The sequence below is a fragment of the Crotalus tigris genome, unplaced genomic scaffold (genome assembly GCF_016545835.1).
Source record: "Crotalus tigris isolate CLP2741 ecotype Arizona unplaced genomic scaffold, ASM1654583v1 scf7180000017567.3851432, whole genome shotgun sequence".
Lineage (NCBI taxonomy): Eukaryota > Metazoa > Chordata > Lepidosauria > Squamata > Viperidae > Crotalus > Crotalus tigris.
The window spans coordinates 1,391,734-1,409,936 of NW_024096477.1; the positions used below are offsets into that span (position 1 = coordinate 1,391,734).

General features: G+C 38.5%; 1 protein-coding gene across 6 annotated transcripts in view; it reads right to left on the reverse strand.

Annotated features, from left to right (window-relative positions):
• KIF25 (kinesin family member 25) overlaps window positions 1-16,917 on the reverse strand; it is a 38,935-nt gene extending 22,018 nt beyond the window's left edge. The window contains exons 1-7 of one of the 6 annotated variants that reach the window (XM_039349935.1): window positions 16,793-16,917; window positions 15,682-15,747; window positions 12,937-13,053; window positions 12,367-12,505; window positions 11,460-11,563; window positions 10,069-10,157; window positions 6,047-6,089 (exon numbers count right to left, since the gene is read on the reverse strand). In XM_039349935.1, the coding sequence (XP_039205869.1) occupies window positions 6,047-6,089; window positions 10,069-10,157; window positions 11,460-11,563; window positions 12,367-12,505; window positions 12,937-13,053; window positions 15,682-15,747; window positions 16,793-16,885 (651 nt within the window). In that variant the 5' untranslated portion in view covers window positions 16,886-16,917. Of the gene's footprint in view, window positions 1-6,046; window positions 6,090-10,068; window positions 10,158-11,459; window positions 11,564-12,366; window positions 12,506-12,936; window positions 13,057-15,681; window positions 15,748-16,683 lie in introns of all 6 variants that reach the window. The other 5 variants (XM_039349945.1, XM_039349924.1, XM_039349960.1 and 2 more) reach the window with 5 other exon arrangements.
• Window positions 16,918-18,203: the final 1,286 nt, after the last annotated feature.

Sequence of the window (18,203 nt, forward strand, 5' to 3'; positions counted from 1 at the left end):
TAAAGGTTTGCCACAAAGTCAGAATGTTAAGAACTTCCAAATGGTGGAACCCACATTGCCATTTCCTGTCTTCGAAACATAGATTGGTAGGGTTGCAACAAGGAGAGATGGGGAGGTGGGTACTGGGTGCTGCATTTGGAGCTGCCACATGCAGTTGTGTGAGGTTGACCTTCATCCTTCTCTGTATTTCTACCACAATTATACATTTAACTTAGAGGGATGGAAGACTATATGGTATATCTGTGCTCCACAGAAGGCTATGACTCAGGCCTGGGAAGATAAGCTCCATGCTGCCTCCAGCCTGCCTCCTTATTCTGCTCTCAGCTCTTGGAGACCAGGAAAGTCTCTTATCTTTGATTGAGTCCGCAGCAGAGAAGTGCATTTGGTTAGGTCTCCAAAACTATCATGTTGAAGGCTTTTTCAACATTTTTTTTTTTAAATTAACAAACAGGAAACAATCTGAGAAAACATTGCCAGATTGGTCAAAGAGCCAAACCAGAGGATGGAAAAGATTCTCATTTTGAAGGGCAAAACATAAATAATGAAAATATTACTGTATTTATTAATTCAATTTATATGGCCACCCACCTCAATTTTACGACTCTGCCGCTTACTTGCAGCTTACAAGTAAAAAGTACGCAAAACCAAGAAACAATATTTTTTTAAAAAGTCATACCACTAGAATCAGCAGCTGAGGTACAAAATCCATCAATAGCAATTAACAGAGCCACTGCATGGGCTCTACCACACATATGGATCCCAAACCCAGTGACAGAATTAGGTCTTTTAAGACCTTGGAAAAAGACAGGACGGTTGGATAGATATCTGCTTCAAAGCATTTTTCTCAAAACTCTGTGGAAGACATTTAGAGAATATTTGATGTGGGGCATGAAGTGAATAGAAGCTTCTACTGTCTAGAAAAAAAGATATTTGGATCTAATTTTCTTAAGCTTTTTTCCTCTCAGGACCCCTTCTCATTTTCTGAGGACCCCAAAAGAGCTGTTATTGCATTGTATGGGTTGTACTGATTGATATGTACTGTATTAAAAATGAAAATTGACACATTTGCCACTGTTAGCTCACAATTGTTTGATGGGATTGTTTAATATTGTATTATTTTTCAACAAAGGCTGGCAAATAATTTTGATTTCAAGAATTCCTGAGAGGGTCTTGGGAAGCCCTGGGTGTTTCAAGACTACCCTTTAAGAAACATTGATCCAAGGAGTAGGCATCAATTTTTCTGTATAAAGATTCACTAGGAAGACTGAAACACCCTTACTGTGAACTAAACCTCACTGAACACAGAGGGATTTACAGAGTCAATTTATACAGCCACATTGGAAAATGACTCAAAGTGATGCACAATGGATGAAAAACTTCATTAAAACAAAAACTAAAGAACCAAATACAACAACAGTGGAAAAAGAAAATTCCAATCTCCAAATTGCTTTGCTACAGGGGCTGCTCCAAAGGTCATTTTTTAACACTTTCCTGAATGACAGCAAGATCAGGGCCGAAGAGATCTGGGAGGGAGGACAAAATGATGTTCCAGAAGAAGGAGCACACGATAAAGGTAGTCCTCAACTTACAATCATTCATTTAGTGACCATTCAAAGTGAGGGAACTGAAAAAAGGTGACCTCTGACCGTTTTTCACATTTATGACTGTTGCAGCATCCCCATAGTCACATGATCAAAATTTGAATGCTTGGCAACTGGCATGTATTTATAGCAATAGCAATAGGACTTAGTCTTATATACTGCTTCATAGTGCTTTACAGCTGTTTCTAAGCAGTTTACAGAGTCAGCCTATTGCTCTCAACAATCTGGATCCTCATTTTAACGACCTCAGAAGGATGGAAGGCTGTGTCAACCATGAACCAGTGAGACTCAAACTGCTGGCAGTCGGCAGAATTAACGTGCTATACTGTGCTCTAACCACTGCGCCACCACAGCTCTTTATGACAATTGCACTGTCCTGAGGTCATGTGATCACCATTTGCAACCTTTCCAGCTGGCTTCTGACAAGCAAAGTCAATGGAGGAAGTCAGTTTTTAAGAAGAGATTGGACAGCCATTTGTCTCAAATGGTATAGGGTTTCTTGCCTGAGCAGGGGGTTGGACTAGATGACCTCCAAGGTTCCTTCCAACTTTATTATTATTATTATTGTTATTATTATTATTATTATTAACAACAACAACAACAACTGCAATATTTGCTTAACAACTGTGGCAAAAAGAGTAGTAAAATTGGGCACAATCACTTAACTGTCTTGTTTAGCAACAAAATCTTTGGACTCATTTGTGGTCATAAGTTGAGGACTACATGTATTCTATCATCAAAAGCACACCCATTATAGTTCCATATTCTGGGTCAAGTAGGTATATTGCCAACAGTTCCTTTTTCAACTGGGCTCAAGTTCTGTTACAGTGAATTAGATGGTAACACTACATGCTTTAAAACCTGGGAAAGGCTGTTGATTAAATTACTTATTTTAGCCCTCGCTAACAAAGCAGGAAGCCGCACTGCAAAGCAAACAAAAACAAGAGAAAGGAATGGAAAGGAAAGCCAAGCCTCTGCTCTTTTAAATTGATTAAATCAATATTTCATTTTGAATTAGTAAGGTAAGACATCGCCACAGCAATAGTGCTCTCTCATTCCTTTGGCGCAGTAGCCAAAATCATCCATAGGAAAATAAGATTTCTAAGGCTTTACAAGGATGAATGAGCTCCAACGAAGCCCTGTGCTTTACTTTTCAATAAAAACCTAAACCATATTTTAAACCTCTGGAACTGAAGTCTTGTTATCAAGCCAAAATACACAAGACCCTAGAAGAGAGGAAATCGCTTGGTCTTCTAGCAAATAAACAAAGTGGAAATGACTTTTAATTTTATTTACCACAGACTTTCAAAAGTCTTTGGGCCTCCCCAGATCCAAAGTAATTTTGGCCAACTGTATTATTTCAAATCAGTCTCTGCTTGCAATTTTGGAGCGACTGAAAGCAGAAGAGCTGGCCAATTTACCATTGAGATAAACCCTGCTTGTTTTCAACAGCAGATTAATCCCCATTGAAACTGTGCAGTTTTGTGATATTTGAGCAGAGACAATATCAGTTGGCAGAGGAGGGTTTTGAGGAAGCACTTATTTTTTTGAAGCCGAAACCCATCAATGCTTTTTGGGGATTAGTGGTTTTTTTAATCAAGAGTCAAATGATTTATACTCTGCTAATTCAGACATAAAACAATATTGAAGTACCAGATTTGGTTTAGCATTGCTAGTTTCTGACCCTTCTTGGATAATCTCACGATTTTAAGGAAATGTTGGCCAGACATATTGGTCTAAATGCATTTGATAAAGGGTTCCTTTTTTTGAGCAGTTGAGCTCTCTGGGCAACCTAGATAAGTGATGGCGAACCGTTTAGAGACCAAGTGCCCAAACTGCAATCCAAAACCACTTATGCATCATTGAGTGCCGGGTGGGTGTGGCCCATTGGGTGGGTATGGCCCATTAGGTGAGCGTGGCTGCGGTGGTAATGGCAGACTGGGTGGGACTAAAAAGTTTAATCAATCAATTCCAACTTTGCAAGATCTTTTTTTTCCCCGTGAGAAGTTGAAATTGACTGATTGAACCTTTTTTTTTTTTTTTGCACACGGCAGTGGAGGCCTAAAGCAAAAAGGTTTTATAAAACCCAGCTGAACGCCTAGGACTAGGGCGATGGCGCGCGTGCCCACAGAGAAGGCTCTGAGTGCCACCTCTGGCACCCGTGCCATAGGTTCGCCACTACTGACCCAGACCAAATCACAGAAATTTCTATTTATGCAGAATGATCAAAGATAGGGAGAAAGGCCCACAGACAATTTTCATCTAATCTTTGGCCAAATCAGATAGCGAATGCAAATATTCCTGGAGCCAAATTTTGGTGGCTAATAATGATATAATATAGATAGATAGATAGATAGATAGATAGATAGATAGATAGATAGATAGATAGATAGATAGATAGATAGATAGGTGGGTGGGTGGGTGGGTGGGTGGGTGGGTGGGTGGGTGGGTGGGTGGGTGGGTGGATGGATAGATGGATGGATGGATAGATAGATAGACAGACAGACAGACAGACAGATAGATAAACCTTTATTGTCATTTACATTACATTACCTCACATTAAAAATGAAAATCTGTTGCCCGGACTCAAAAGGAAATATATATACCCATAAACATACATAACACAGATATACATTTGCTATATACATACATATATACATATACATACATACACACAGACACAGACACACACACACACACGAAATAATATCATCCCATTGGAGGAACCTCAAGGATGCAGAATTGTAAAAAAAAAAATCTTATTAACAGCAACAAACTTGAGTTAGCAATTGACCTTCTGAGCCTATGGACAGCTGAGCATGCTCCATAAATGGAATTCTGAATGGAATTCAGTTAGAAACAGAGAAGACAGAAAGAGGAGGAGGAGGAGGAGGAGGAGGAGGAGGAGGAGGAGGAGGAGGAGGAGGAGGAGGAGGAGGAGAAGAAGAAGAAGAAGAAGAAGAAGAAGAAGAAGAATAAGAAGAAGAAGAAGAAGAAGAAGAAGAAGAAGAAGAAGAAGAAGAAGAAGAAGAAGAAGAAGAAGAAGAAGAAGAAGAAGAAGAAGAAGAAGAAGAAGAAGAAGAAGAAGAAGAAGAAGAAGAAGAAGAAGAATATCACATGCTAAGAATGACTGGACAGTACAAGGAAAGAATACAGGACAAAATGTTGTTACAAGTCTTTTTAACCAACATGAGAACTTGATCTTTGCATGCTGGCTGGAGAAATTCGTAGTTCACTATAGGACCTAAAATTGTCTGTATATCCACATAATGTGGATAGATTGATTATGTACCATTATGTACCATCTTCCAACAATTTCTGACAATTTCTATGAAATGATAAGTGAAACAAATCACTTCAAAGGCTGCAATAGAATAATTGTCTTGTTCTGAATGATATTTCTATACTTTGCATTATTTCAAATGGATGCATGTTTTTGGAGATTTTTTAAAAAATAAATATTTCAAGGGGTTTGACAGAAAGCACCAGTGAGTTGCATTTCCACTCCCCCTACCCTTCCCACAAGATATACAGACTGTTTCTGAATGTACCAGTATCACTTTTTTAGGGAAAAGATGTGCAAATTTCTCTTTTGTACATCCCAGAATTAGACAGGGAGGTAAACGCAAGCCAGTTTTCCTTGCCTTTTAGTTTTTTGATCTAGTAGGCCAAAACAAATAGGCCTAAGCACATCCCAAGATGTTTCCATTGGTCATGTTTGAGAATACATAGGGGAGAAGTTAATGCACTACCAGACTGCATGCTTTGTTTACAGGAGGTTCCTAGTTCAGTCCCCAGCATGTCCTCTTAAAAAAAAGAAGCAACTTACGAGGCTAAAGTAATTCCAGAAGAATTGTGATCACTTAAAATAATGACTGCACTAATGGTCAGTCTCAATAGATGTGCATAAATCTTCTATTTATAAAGGGCATCTTCCTGCATCTTTTTCAATACTTTCAGACAAGGAAAAATTGGCTATGGTCTACATAAAATAGATAAGCTGGAGCATCTATCTGAAAGCACCCAAAGAGTAAAACCAGAATTAAAAGTGGCTTCTTAGCATACCACATCAAGCTTTTCAAATGATATTTCTTGGTAACAGGATAAATTAATATTGGAATACCATATGGATTTGCAGTTCAGCTCCCATCTGGGATTTAATGCCTCCGGGATTTAAACCAGGTTGCCTTGATGCTCTTGAAAGCAAGGTTTGGTAAGCTGCCATGTTTCATTCTGGAGATAATACATTTGCCATGGCACAGCATCAGAGAAGCAAAGGAGAGTTATTTAATGGGAAGCTCAAGAAATGTCTTGATCAGGTGATTATCTGTTAGTGATAGGATTAAGAGTAGTGTTCTAGTGGCCCAAGTGCTACATCTGAGCTTTAAGCATTTTTTGCTTAGCTATGGAGGATTGAGAACGTAAGAGCAGCTGAGAATACTCACGTCATCTGTTGCACAGATCACATTTTCTGAAACGCTTCTCTGCCTTTTAAAAAGAAAATGTATTTATTTTCAAATTAGAAAACTAACATCGGAGATAGTGAAGGTCGAGATCAAACTATATAAGTGTCACAAAAAAGTCATTATGTTTCACAACATGTCCATCCTTTGCTTTTCCTTGCCACTCCTACACTGACTTTCTAGCTTGAAAGATATAAAATTTTTGTCAAATATTCTAAGCCTTTATTTCTTCTGCTTGCAAATAAAACATGTGAGGAATTGGAAGGAAGGATGGAAGCCGGGCTGGATCAATCATTGAGGCTAAGCAAGCTCCAAAAATGAACTTGAGCTCCAACTGACCATATTTCTCAGACCACTTCATGTTCATGTTCCTTCTTACACAAGAGCTTCTTTAACACCCTCTGCAATTCTGAACATTGTGCCTCATTGATTGGCCACACTCCTCCTAACAGGGAAAAATAGGGCAATATTTAAATTCCTTCTGTAGATAAATGTAAAGATTTGCAGCTTTTAAAATGAAATCTCTGTTGGGGATCAAAAAAAAACAAACAACCAAATGAAATCACTCCAATTTAGGGGGTAGATTTTTAGTAGAATTAAATAGCAACTTCAGAAGAGTTCTGAATTAAATTTGGGGCAGGGAGAAGAAAGGTTAAAAAAAAAATACTGTCACCATGATCACGATCAACAGACCTTTTCCTCCTGCTATTTATAATTTAGAAATGGGGAGATCCAATCTATGTACAGGTAGTCTTTGATTTACAACCGATCACTTAATAATTGTTCAAAGTTACAACATATCTCCCCAGACCTATTTATGACTTATTTTTGAAGTTATAACAGTTGCACACACCCCAGTCACATGATTGCATTTCAGACACTTAGCAACTGGCCCACCATTTGCAGCCATGGTCACATGACTCATACGTGATTTTTTTTTTTCACTGGTTTCTGGCAAAAAATGTCCATTGGGGAAAATGGATTTGCATAACCACTGCCACATTTGCTTAATGACTGCCACAAAAAAATTGGGTCCAGTCATGTCATACCCCAACTTACAACAGCAACACGTTATGATAATAATTACTGGCTCAATTTTAAAATAAAATGCAATATTGCCAGCACATTGGACATGCAATAATGTTGCAACTTCATGCTGTCTGTGCCAATGCTAGGAGGTACATTTGAAAAACAGGCAACTTAGATTAGGAAGAGCATCCTTATATTCTTTGATACAATAAAAAGCTGCAGCATTTAGATAAGATAACCTTCATTGTCATGTATGTATGTATGTATGTATGTATGTATATATCACTGTCCATTTTGAATACATAGCGGAAAGAGGAAACTTGAGAGTTCACAAGACTGATGCTATATGGAACAAAACTGTGACTGAATCTGGATGTTCTGTTTCAGATACCACCGAGACTCCTCCCAGAAGGTAACATGGAGGATAGATTGTGAAGAGGATGTATAGTATCCCAGACAATCCTGCAAACCTTGCTCAAGCATCACTTATATGCCATGTCCTGGATAGAAGGGAGTGAACTGCTAATAATCTTTTCTGCCATTCTCACCACTCTCTGCATTGCCTTCCTGTCCGAAGCAGTAATGCAGTAGTTTAGGTATAAATATTTGGAATATCGCTGATTTTCCTGCTTTGGGTGCTCCAGTTTAACAGCTGTTGCTACATGAAGGCAATCATTCTCTTTGGAGACCCAAGGGTCAGCATTACATAACTTTTCCCCCACAATGATAGGTACTTTCCTAATTGTAACAGCAATTCATTATATGTAAGCACATCTTTCTCAAGCACATAAGCCAGGGTATATCTGAGTGGATGATGAAATAGAGGCTGTTCTATTCTGCTGGCTAGATACAACAAGATGCATCGGTGTAGAAGTGATAAAGGTATGAGTGTATATTTTTAGAGATAGACCATACATAAAGATAAGTAAAAAAAATGCTGTAATACAACAACACTGGAAGAAAGAGACATTTGTCATGTGACAATGTCATGTGTCATTGTGAACTTCTGCTTTTCCTCTCTTATATAGATACAGTGGGACATACCTACTCCCTCTGATAACGATAGCAACAGCACTTAGATTTATATACCTCTTCATAGTGCTTTACTGCCCTCTCAAATATTAGTATATTGCCCCCAACAATCTGGATCCTCATTTTACCGACTTCGGAAGGATGGAAGGCTGAGTCAACCTTGAGCAAGTCAGGATCGAACTTCTGGCAGTCAGCTGAATTAGCCTGCAATACTGCATTCTAACCACTGTGCCGCCACGGATCTCCATGATGTAATGGAAATCAAGTTTGAAATGACTTTGTTAGTTCCTCCCCCACACACACAATTGATAATCCTGGAATATGGGATGGATTACCTCATGTTTCCTTTCAGCATTTACATGATCCTTTGTTCTAACCTTGCACAAATTCAGATCGACCAAAAGGGTAATAAATTTCTACCTTTACCATGTTTGACTGGAAGAGTAACCCATTCGGTCTTGTACTCCTCTCTACAGGTAGTCCTTGATTTATAACCATTTGTATAGCAACCATTCAAAGTTATGACAATACCGAGATACTGACTTATGACCAGTGCTCCTACTTACTATCATTGTAGCATCCCTGCAGTCATGTGATCAACATTTGGGCACTTGGCAACCAGCATGTATTTATGATAATTGTAGTGTCCTGGAGTCACATGTTCACCATTTGAAACCTTCCCAAGGAGTTCTCTATAAGCAAATCAATGGGGAATACTGGATTTGCTTAACAAAGACATGATTTGCTTAACAACATTGATTCACTTAAAGTTTGCAGCAAAAAGGGAAGTAAAATTGGGCACAACTCACTTAACGGCTGCATTACATGGCAATGTAAGTTCTGGCCCCAATTGTGGTTGTAAATCAAGGACTACCTATGCTCTAAATCTAGTAAGCATAATGTCAAGGCCAAGGATCAACTAATTCTCTAGAATGAGTGGGAGGCAGTAAGCACTGTTGTCAGGCCCACGACTTTCATCTTCAGCTGTTGAATGCTGACAAAATTAAAACCAAAATAGGACAACTGAATAGAAGCAGAGGAAATAAGAGAAGATACACGTGATGAACAAAAAATGAAAAAATGCAGCAGCTAGTAGAAGCTAGACATCCCTGGCTCATCCCAAGAAACTAGATTAGCCCTGGGAAATACTTGGAAGGGAAATTCCCAGGAAATCTCAGGGCTATAGGCTAGACTGGGAAGTTGACAAGCATCCTGGGGAAAGGCAGTGGCAAAGTATTTTAGGGCTGTTGCCAAGAAAACTTCACAGAGATAGATATTCATGTATAAATGAATGAATTCTTTATTATGGCCAAAGCCCAGGAACATAAAATAGCCTGCTAGAACATTCTGCAATAAAAATAAAACAGAGGAATATCAAAACGATAGAGGATCATATATTTCTTCTGGAAAGGGAGATGGATTACCAGTTTGGCTGATCTCCCCTCCTTCTCTGTTTGCACTCAACATGCTGCCTATCTGTCTACTTGCAGGTAAACAGGCAAGAAGGGATTCATTAGGGAATTCTGAAAAGCTTATTAAAAGGACACAAGAAATTTATGGCTAGACCCCTGTAAAAGTAGATGTCCAAAGGCAGGTATGCTCCACCTTGAAGCGTGACATGTTCATGCAATCATCAGGAGTTCAGCTCAACTGAAAAGAGACTTGACCCTTCATTGTAAATGAAAAAGTTTTCCACAAGGTGCAAAACCTTGGAAACTAAATAATATTTTCATGCTTGTGAATAGTATCTGCTTTAGTCGCTTAGATTCAGAGTCTACCTGGCTTATGACAAAAGATGCTCAATGCTTGAAGGTAAATCTCAAATTGTAGCTTTATAGTATTAGTGTCTATCTTAATAAAAGTTTCATTGAAAGATACAAACCTTTAAATTTCTTTGCCAGGAAAGCTACCATGACCATTTCCACACTGAGTAAATAAATTACCTGTCTTCCATGGCTGATTCCTCAGGAGCTGCATCTAATGGTAAGAATGGACGGATTCTGCAATGCACTCTGATGTTGCCTCTTAGCTCCTAGAGTTACAACACAGAAACCTAATTATTATTATTATTGATTGATAACATGCAAATCTCACATGTCTTCCAGAAATGCATTGCTGCATAGATAGTGTTTAAAATGACAGAATATATAAGACCATCTCATGATCTGACACTGAACATTTATTTTGGCAGTAAACGTCAGGAACTTGAGTAGAAGAGTAGACTGCTTATTGTTAAGGATCCTCAATCCAATCTGTTACTACAAACAGATCAGAAGATCAGATCAGTCTTGAAGCAGAAAATATTTTCCAGTTAAATTATGTCATTATAAAGTTAGCAGCTTTTACAGATTATGGTTTGCAGAAAGCAAAATATGCCTTCAATTCAAACACAACTGTATGAGGTTCGCAAATGCTTTTATGCAAGTGGAGAAATGAGCACAAACCACAACCTTTACTATCTTGGGAATCTCAATTTTGTTTTTGTTTTAATCAAATGCTAGCTTTTGAATTATTTAAATAACCAAATATGTTGGGAAAGCCAACCCTGGATGGCACCAACTCATTTATAGGCTACCCCTGGGATAGCCTAAGATACAAAGTTGGTTAGTTTACAGGCTGTAAAGGTAATACAGGTTGTCCACAACTGAGCCCCAAATTTCTGTCGCTAAGCGAAACATTTGCTAAGCCAGTTTTGCCCCGCTTTATGACTTTTCTTGCCATAGTTGCTAAGTGAATCACTGTAGTTGTTAAGTTAGTAACACAGTTGTTAAATGAATCTGGCTTCCCCATTGCCTTTGCTTGGCAGAAGGTTGCAAAAGGTGATCACGTGACTTCAAGACACTGCAACCGTCATAAATGTGAGTCACTTACCAAGCATCTGAATTTTGATCACGTAACAATGGGGATGCTGCAACGGTCATATGAAAAACAGTCATAAGTCTTTTTTTCAGTCTTGCTGTAACTTTGAACAGTCACTAAATGAACTGTTATAAGTCGAGGACTACCTCTAGCTTGCTTAACTGTAATGTGTTGAAAAAAAATCCCAATGATTACTTTCTAAGATTCAAGCCAGGATTTCACAACAATGACAAAAATGTGCATCGTGATGTCACAGTGCAAACTCAGTCCTTTACACACTTGCATGCAATGTCATGACACAAGTACAAAAGAGGTGAAATCTGCCTTGCAATGTATATACTTTATTTGCCTTCTTCCCCTCTGGATGCCTATGAAGATTAACAGGCAATGGCAAGTAATTGTTAATAAAGTAAAAATGAATTCCAAAATAATCGCACAGGTCTATTCAGACATTGTTAATTATCAAGATACTTACAAGTAGATTATTGTGTAATACTTTTCTTCTTTGTTTTTCTTTCATATATCTCTCATTAATTTCATGCAAGGATTGTTCAAGTTCCAGTGTTTTAATCTGAAATGCTAGAAATAAGTTTTCACAAACGTTCAATGAATTATTAGGCTACATGTCTTCCTTTGTGAAATAGAGAAAGGGGGCTGAAATGATTACATGCAAAATTCTACAAGTAATAAACAAAGATGAACAATATATATTTCATAAAGCATGTAAAAGACTTAGCTATACGGTGTCTCTGTCTGAGTTTACACAAAAATTTGAATTTTTAACCGTGTTTTCTTGAACAGGTCATTGTGATTTGGAATGAACTATAATACTAAGCTCTAATGTGGATTCATATCAGAGTAAGTTTAAATGGAACAATCACATCACATATGTACACAATGTATGCTGGACTTTGTTCATGAACTTCCAGAACAACTGGTTCCTATTGATGGGAATGGAATGGTAAATAAAATGGATCCTTATCTGAGGTCTCAACATTAATGTACTTGCAAAGCAGGTCAAATTGTAGAATCTTCCATCACCATCTTTATGCTCTGTGGAATTTCTTTCCCTCATCATTTAATTCTGCACTAGCCATACAATTCATTGATAAAGAACCCCATGAGATATCCCAAATAAAAGGGAAACTATTTGCTTCTCATTTTCCTTTGCTATTCTGCTCCACAAATTCTGCATTAGATAAGGTCCTAGCATCAATAGATCTTCTATGGTACAACCTTCCCAAACCAAATGCCTTCCACAATGGTTGAAACAACAGCTTTCAGAATTCCCAGCCAAAGTTCAAAAAGTTTGTTGTAACCAGTCAGCAGCTCAGTCCTCTAAATGTGTGTTTGATCAACTTTAGTCAGAATATGTTTCTTACTTTCCATAGTCTCCTTCTGTAGTTGTAGCTCTTGGACAGTGAGTAGAACCTGATGGAGAAAACTCTCACCCTGATATTGGATATCCCTTGAAAATTGAAGGGCAGACAAACGAAGACTCTGCATGTCTTGCTTTAGTCTCTAGATCACAAACATAAAGAGACGGTGTTACGTTAGCTCATAGAAATTCAAGGTCTATTTATGGATCTGGGTTTTTTCTTCTTCTTTCTCCTCTTACATATATGTACACAGTTTATATAATGGTCTGCGGGAATAGCCCTAAGAGGAAGGAGGAGGAGATGCAGCCAGCACAATGGTCAGATAAGAGAGATCTCAGTCTGTAGAAGGAATGAGGACAGGGAGAGCATCTCAGAAGGGATCTTATTTAGTTCGCTGGAAAGTAAAGGTGAGGAGGGAGATTACGTGCTTTCAGACATGCAAGATTCTGTTACTGCAATCTTACAATAAAGCTAAAGTTAGTACTTATGGTTTTGAGTTCTTGTCCAGACTATCTCAAATGACTGGCCATTTGAAACATGCTGAACCTTTCTAATTCTAATAAACCTCTTTACCTGCATGGCTCTGTAAAGCTGGATTACAATGGATTTTGCAGTTCCATGAAATTTCTTCGTATTATTATAATAGGCAAAATTATGTTCTGCTGAGCTCTTCCTAATTATTCTTTGATTCTGCTTTTAAGAAAAATAAACACACGTTACTCTGAAAATAAGTAGTCTCAGAATTAGAAATTTTCAAAAATCCAGCAATATTAAAAGCAGTAATAATAACCATCACTATAAATTAATTGTTAAGCTTTCTGACAGTGAACTGTATCATACTGAGCTTGACTGAAGATTCAAAACATTTTCTCTAGAATCCACAATGTCTTCTATGCCTCTATAGCAGGGGTGTCCAATCTTGGCAATTTTAAGACTTGTGGACTTCAACTCCCAGAATTCCCAACCCCCAGAGGACTAGACCTCCAAAGTCTTTTCCAACTCTGTTATTAGGGATTCTGTAAATCTTAAACAGCCAAGAAATCAAAGTATCAGACTGGAATAACTGGGGATCAGTAGTGAGTGGAGCAAAACAATAGGAATCAGTCTAGGTCAGGGATCTTCAACCCCAACCCTAACCCTAACCCCTAGTCTAAGTAGAGCCAGGGAGTAATCATGAATGGAACCAATTAAATTGGAGAAACCAATGGAACCAACCAAACCCAGTTGGCTACTCATTCTTTCTTTCCAATCCAGAACATTTCATTTGCAATTCATTCACATCCTTGTATTGGTATTTTTGTTATAACCTCATTGTTCTGGAATGTACAAACACAGTAGATTGGGCCCATTATAGGTTTGCGCAGAGGAGAAAAAAAAACCAATTGATTCTTAACTTTAAGGTCATACTTAAAAAAGAAAAATGCAGGTTGAGTAAAGTAAAGGATGCTAAGAATTTCGAGCCAATTCTTTGTTGATAGCAATTATGCATGTATTGTACAATAGAAAGTAGATTCCAGCTATCCAGCCTGATCCTCTTGTCCTGTAACTGAGCTTGCATCCATTAGACAAAGCTGAGTTCAACATGCTTATGACAAGGAAAGAAGCGCAGGATTTTTAAAACAAAATCCTAAGCATATAGACTAGACTAGAGAAAACAATGGAACTCACTAAGTTAGAATTCAGTAAATGAGAAGATGCAGTCATTTATTATGGCTATAAACCATAGTAATTTTTTTTGCTGACCTTTGTAACGTAATTCTTTTGATGCGATCTGTGGATTGCAAACAAAGATACTGTTTTCTCTTGTCATTTTTTTCCTAATCTATGAGCCCTGACTAACAACAAAATTCCCAAACTTCAATAGAATGAAATTGAGGGCAATTCATTGCAATAAGAACTGACAATGAAAATCCTTACTCAATGAATGGCTTTTTGCCAGAATGATAAAATAAAATCTTTTTTTATTTGCAAGATACTACATCTCCAATTACAGATGTAAGTAACATCTCTTTCTGCTCTGCTATAATCTACAGAATTAGCTAACCAGGGACAGCTGGAAATCGAGAAGACTTCACTTTTAATCACTTCTGAGCAGATCAGCCATGAATAAGCTTGCTATATTATCAGCATTCATAAGCATGCTTCATTTCTAGAATCACTTGGCTGAGATGGACAGCTATAGAAATCAAATAAAGTAATTATAATTAAAATTTTCCAGCTATCCACTGTCCTATATAACAGCTCTGCCAGATCATATGCACATTACATGTACACCAGACATAGAGGCAGTAGAATTCTGAACGTGTTGTTTTGGAACAAATAACAGAGGATTTCTTTGAAAACAGGATGATGAATCAGAAGGACTCTTGGTCTAATTCAAACTCAGGCCATATATCTGGCTCAAATTCAGTAGCACTGAACTAAGTTTCTCTGTTTTCTTGTGGCCAAACTTTCCCCAAATTTATTAAATACAAATATTCAGTGCTTTTTTTTTAAAAAAAAAAAAAGGTGCCGGAACTCACACGTCATACAACCCGCCTTGCCTACCCTACAAGGTTCCATCCCAAAAAGGTGCCGGAACTCCGTTCTGGGCATTCTATGACAAAAAAAGCCTTGCAAATATTTAATTAGTGGGAATAATGAAGCAGTTGTCTAGCACGAAAAATCAACCTGATTAGTATCAATAATCTGGATTTGAGATTTTTCAAACCAGACACTGAATATTGGGGTAAACTAACTGGTAACCATGCTTGAGAAAATAACTTTAAATATTGGGAAGACTTTTTTGTCTTGTTTATTTCATTTATTTTTTATCCACATCCATACCTATGCTGACTGCTTTTTTAAAACCAAGAACTGGATCAGTCATTAAATACAATTGTTAGTGCTTCAGTCCCGGAAGGAAGGCTAACAGATGTTTTCCAAATCTGCTTATGCTTAACTGCATTTTCAGAGGATTACTAAAACACACAGAAATCACCTGCACAGATAAGGATGTGCATTCAAACTGCCACTGCAAAATGAATGTTAATCTCTGTCTATTCAGTGCTTTGCTGACCAAGGTACCACCTGTTAGATCACAACACAAACAACAATCAGTTTTGATAGTTTCAGGTAAGTCCATAATCGAAATCAGGGATTTTGCAGATTTTTTAAAAAAAATTAAAATTGCTTTTTGATAACTATAGCCATTCTGAGTGAAGAAAAGAAATCTAAAAAACAGACAGGCTGTTTGGGACTTTGCTCATGGTTTAAATTGGAAAGTCTAGAAAAAGATATGTATGAAATAAGAGGTTGAAAGAATGAAAATGTTGTTACCTTTGCAAGCTTGAGGTGCAGAAGAGCATTTTCTGTTTCCAGCACAATTATCCTTTCTTCTTTTGCCTGACAAAACACAGTTCAGAGGGGGCCGAACTTAAACAAGTACAATGAGTGAGGCAACAAGCCAAAATAGCTTATTATAATCCTTCTTCAGTGATTGCATATCTTAAATCCCACCAGTTACTCCATCAAAGAACTTGGGTCCCATGATAGAAATGCTAAAGCCTAGGGTGATATGTTTACATGTATTCTGTTATTGGGTTTATCTCTCACTGGATCTTTTAAATACTTATTTAAAAATTCAAATGACTTGTCCCACTCAGTTGCCTTTGGAGTCCCATCTGTCTTAGCCATATCACAGTTTGTGAACCTGAAGTTCTTAAGTGGAGGCAGTGGTGGGATTCAGCCGGTTCACAGCACTTCAGCAGAACCGGTGGCTAATTTTTTGTTGCCCAGGCCCAGAATGGACTTCCAGAAGCGGCATCCACACAGAGAACCGGCTGTTCACATATTTGAATCCCACCACTGAGTGGAGTCTGGTGTTTGCAACTCCAGGGGACTAGTAACATCAGCCACCATTCATTTTTGACTTCAAGGCCTTTTAAATGTGTTGGATCTACAGTCCCCCATTAGTATTTGCCCATACAAATTTATCCAATTTATATAACTGCCATCTCATGACAGGTGACTCTAGGCAGTGCACAACAAAGCTAAAAACAGGTAGTTAATAAATACTAAAACAATCATTATCCTCACTATTTAAATTTTAAAAAAAAACTGTAAAAAAATAAATATTGCATGAAGAGATGTTAATAATTCATAGTTCCTGTAAGACAATGCAACTGAAGGATACCAGTGGAGGAAATCTGGAAACTGAGATGAGATCATCAAAAGATCCCAGCTTTCCTAAGTTTAACTCCCCCCCCCTCAAATATCTAAAGACACGTTATGTCCCACTACCTCCTCCCCAGGCTTAGAGGATCCCCTTTGGCAGCTAACCATTGATGGAGGGATTGTGGGTCATCAAATTGGTGTGGATTTTTAGCGGCTCCCTAGATGGGTAGATTTGCTGCATGATGACACTAATTTATGCCAACTCAACACTCACTCGCAGCTTCCGTTGCAGCTGCCGAATCTGTTGCTCCGACACAAAACTAGGGCTAACCCCGCTGCCGGGCTTCCTCGTTCGGAGCCAGACCATCCCAGATAGTCGAAGCCGAGGGAGCACCTCCCCGTTCCTTCTTCCACTTTCAAGGAAAGCCGTTTGAATCATCCAATCACAAGCCAAGACTAAGCTTCTCGGGGGTTGCTATAGCTACCCGCCAGGCTTTAGGCAGAGGATCGCGCTGGCACACACGGATCTTCGAAAGAGATCGCTTGCAAAGCCTGGCGCGTGCCTTTTTGGGAGCGCTGGTGATCGGGAGGCTTTTTGCTAGGAAGAATCGATGGGGTAGCACCAGCCTTGAATAAATCCTTCCAAGGGCCTTAGGATGCATGTAGTCGCTTTCAAGTAAATAATGAACATTTCCATATGAGGCTTGTTTTCCCCGTGCCTAAAGGAGAAATTGCTGAATACGGTCGAGAAAACAGGCCACAGATACGAAACAAATCAGGCCTGATGTACCCCAGTATTCCCTGGCCTTTTTTCTTTTGTTTCTCCGGCTATCGTGAACTAGGAAACAGAAGGAGCCTCGCTGCTGTTGCAAGACCTTGATAATATTAAAAGGAAGAAAAACAGCATTCCCACATTCTATTTAAATCTGCAGCAGGCTGCAGGACAAGGTTCCCAGCCTAGCTGCACTTCAGTTTTTATTTGATGCGACCACCTACTCTCCCAGAAGTAAACTGCAGATCTAGGTTTACACCTTCCCCCCCCCCCCCGAGGAAAACATTTTTTTAATCTAAGAATCAACTGTGCCCGTCCTTTTCCCCAGAAGTAGGGTGCTGGAGAATAAGGTAAAATTGCTTGGTTTTGAGGTTAACCTCCCCTTCGAGCTGGCACAACAGAGCAAAATAGGAAGTTAGATGCAGTTTTAAGATCTATTTCTAAATATGCTACAGTTCTTGTCTTGATTGGAGCCATCTCATTTCTCCATCTTGGCATTTTCCAAATTTTCATTGTGGTCCCTCTCAGGATTCTGAAAGCCACAAGATTGAGACAGGTGCACAAGAAACTAATACATATCCATAGTGGCGGTTATCCCATCTTGCAGGCAATGCAATAGAATGAACACATTCAACAGCGAATGCTGTATTTCTGATTTGCAGCATAAGCAGTTACTTTTTCAAACTCACAAACATGGTACAAGACAAGAATGCATTCTTGATATTATTGAAATTATCTGTACAGAAGTGATAATTTATATGTGCTCCTCTAAGTTTCCCAATATCGTCTTAAAATTCTAAGTATGCCTGCTAGCTGAAAAAGATTGGAAATTCCTACTATGAAACACAAGGTCTCCCTTCAGGGCATAATGGTTAGGGCTGTAGCTTATGGATCTGCTGTTGTCCCTGGAGAA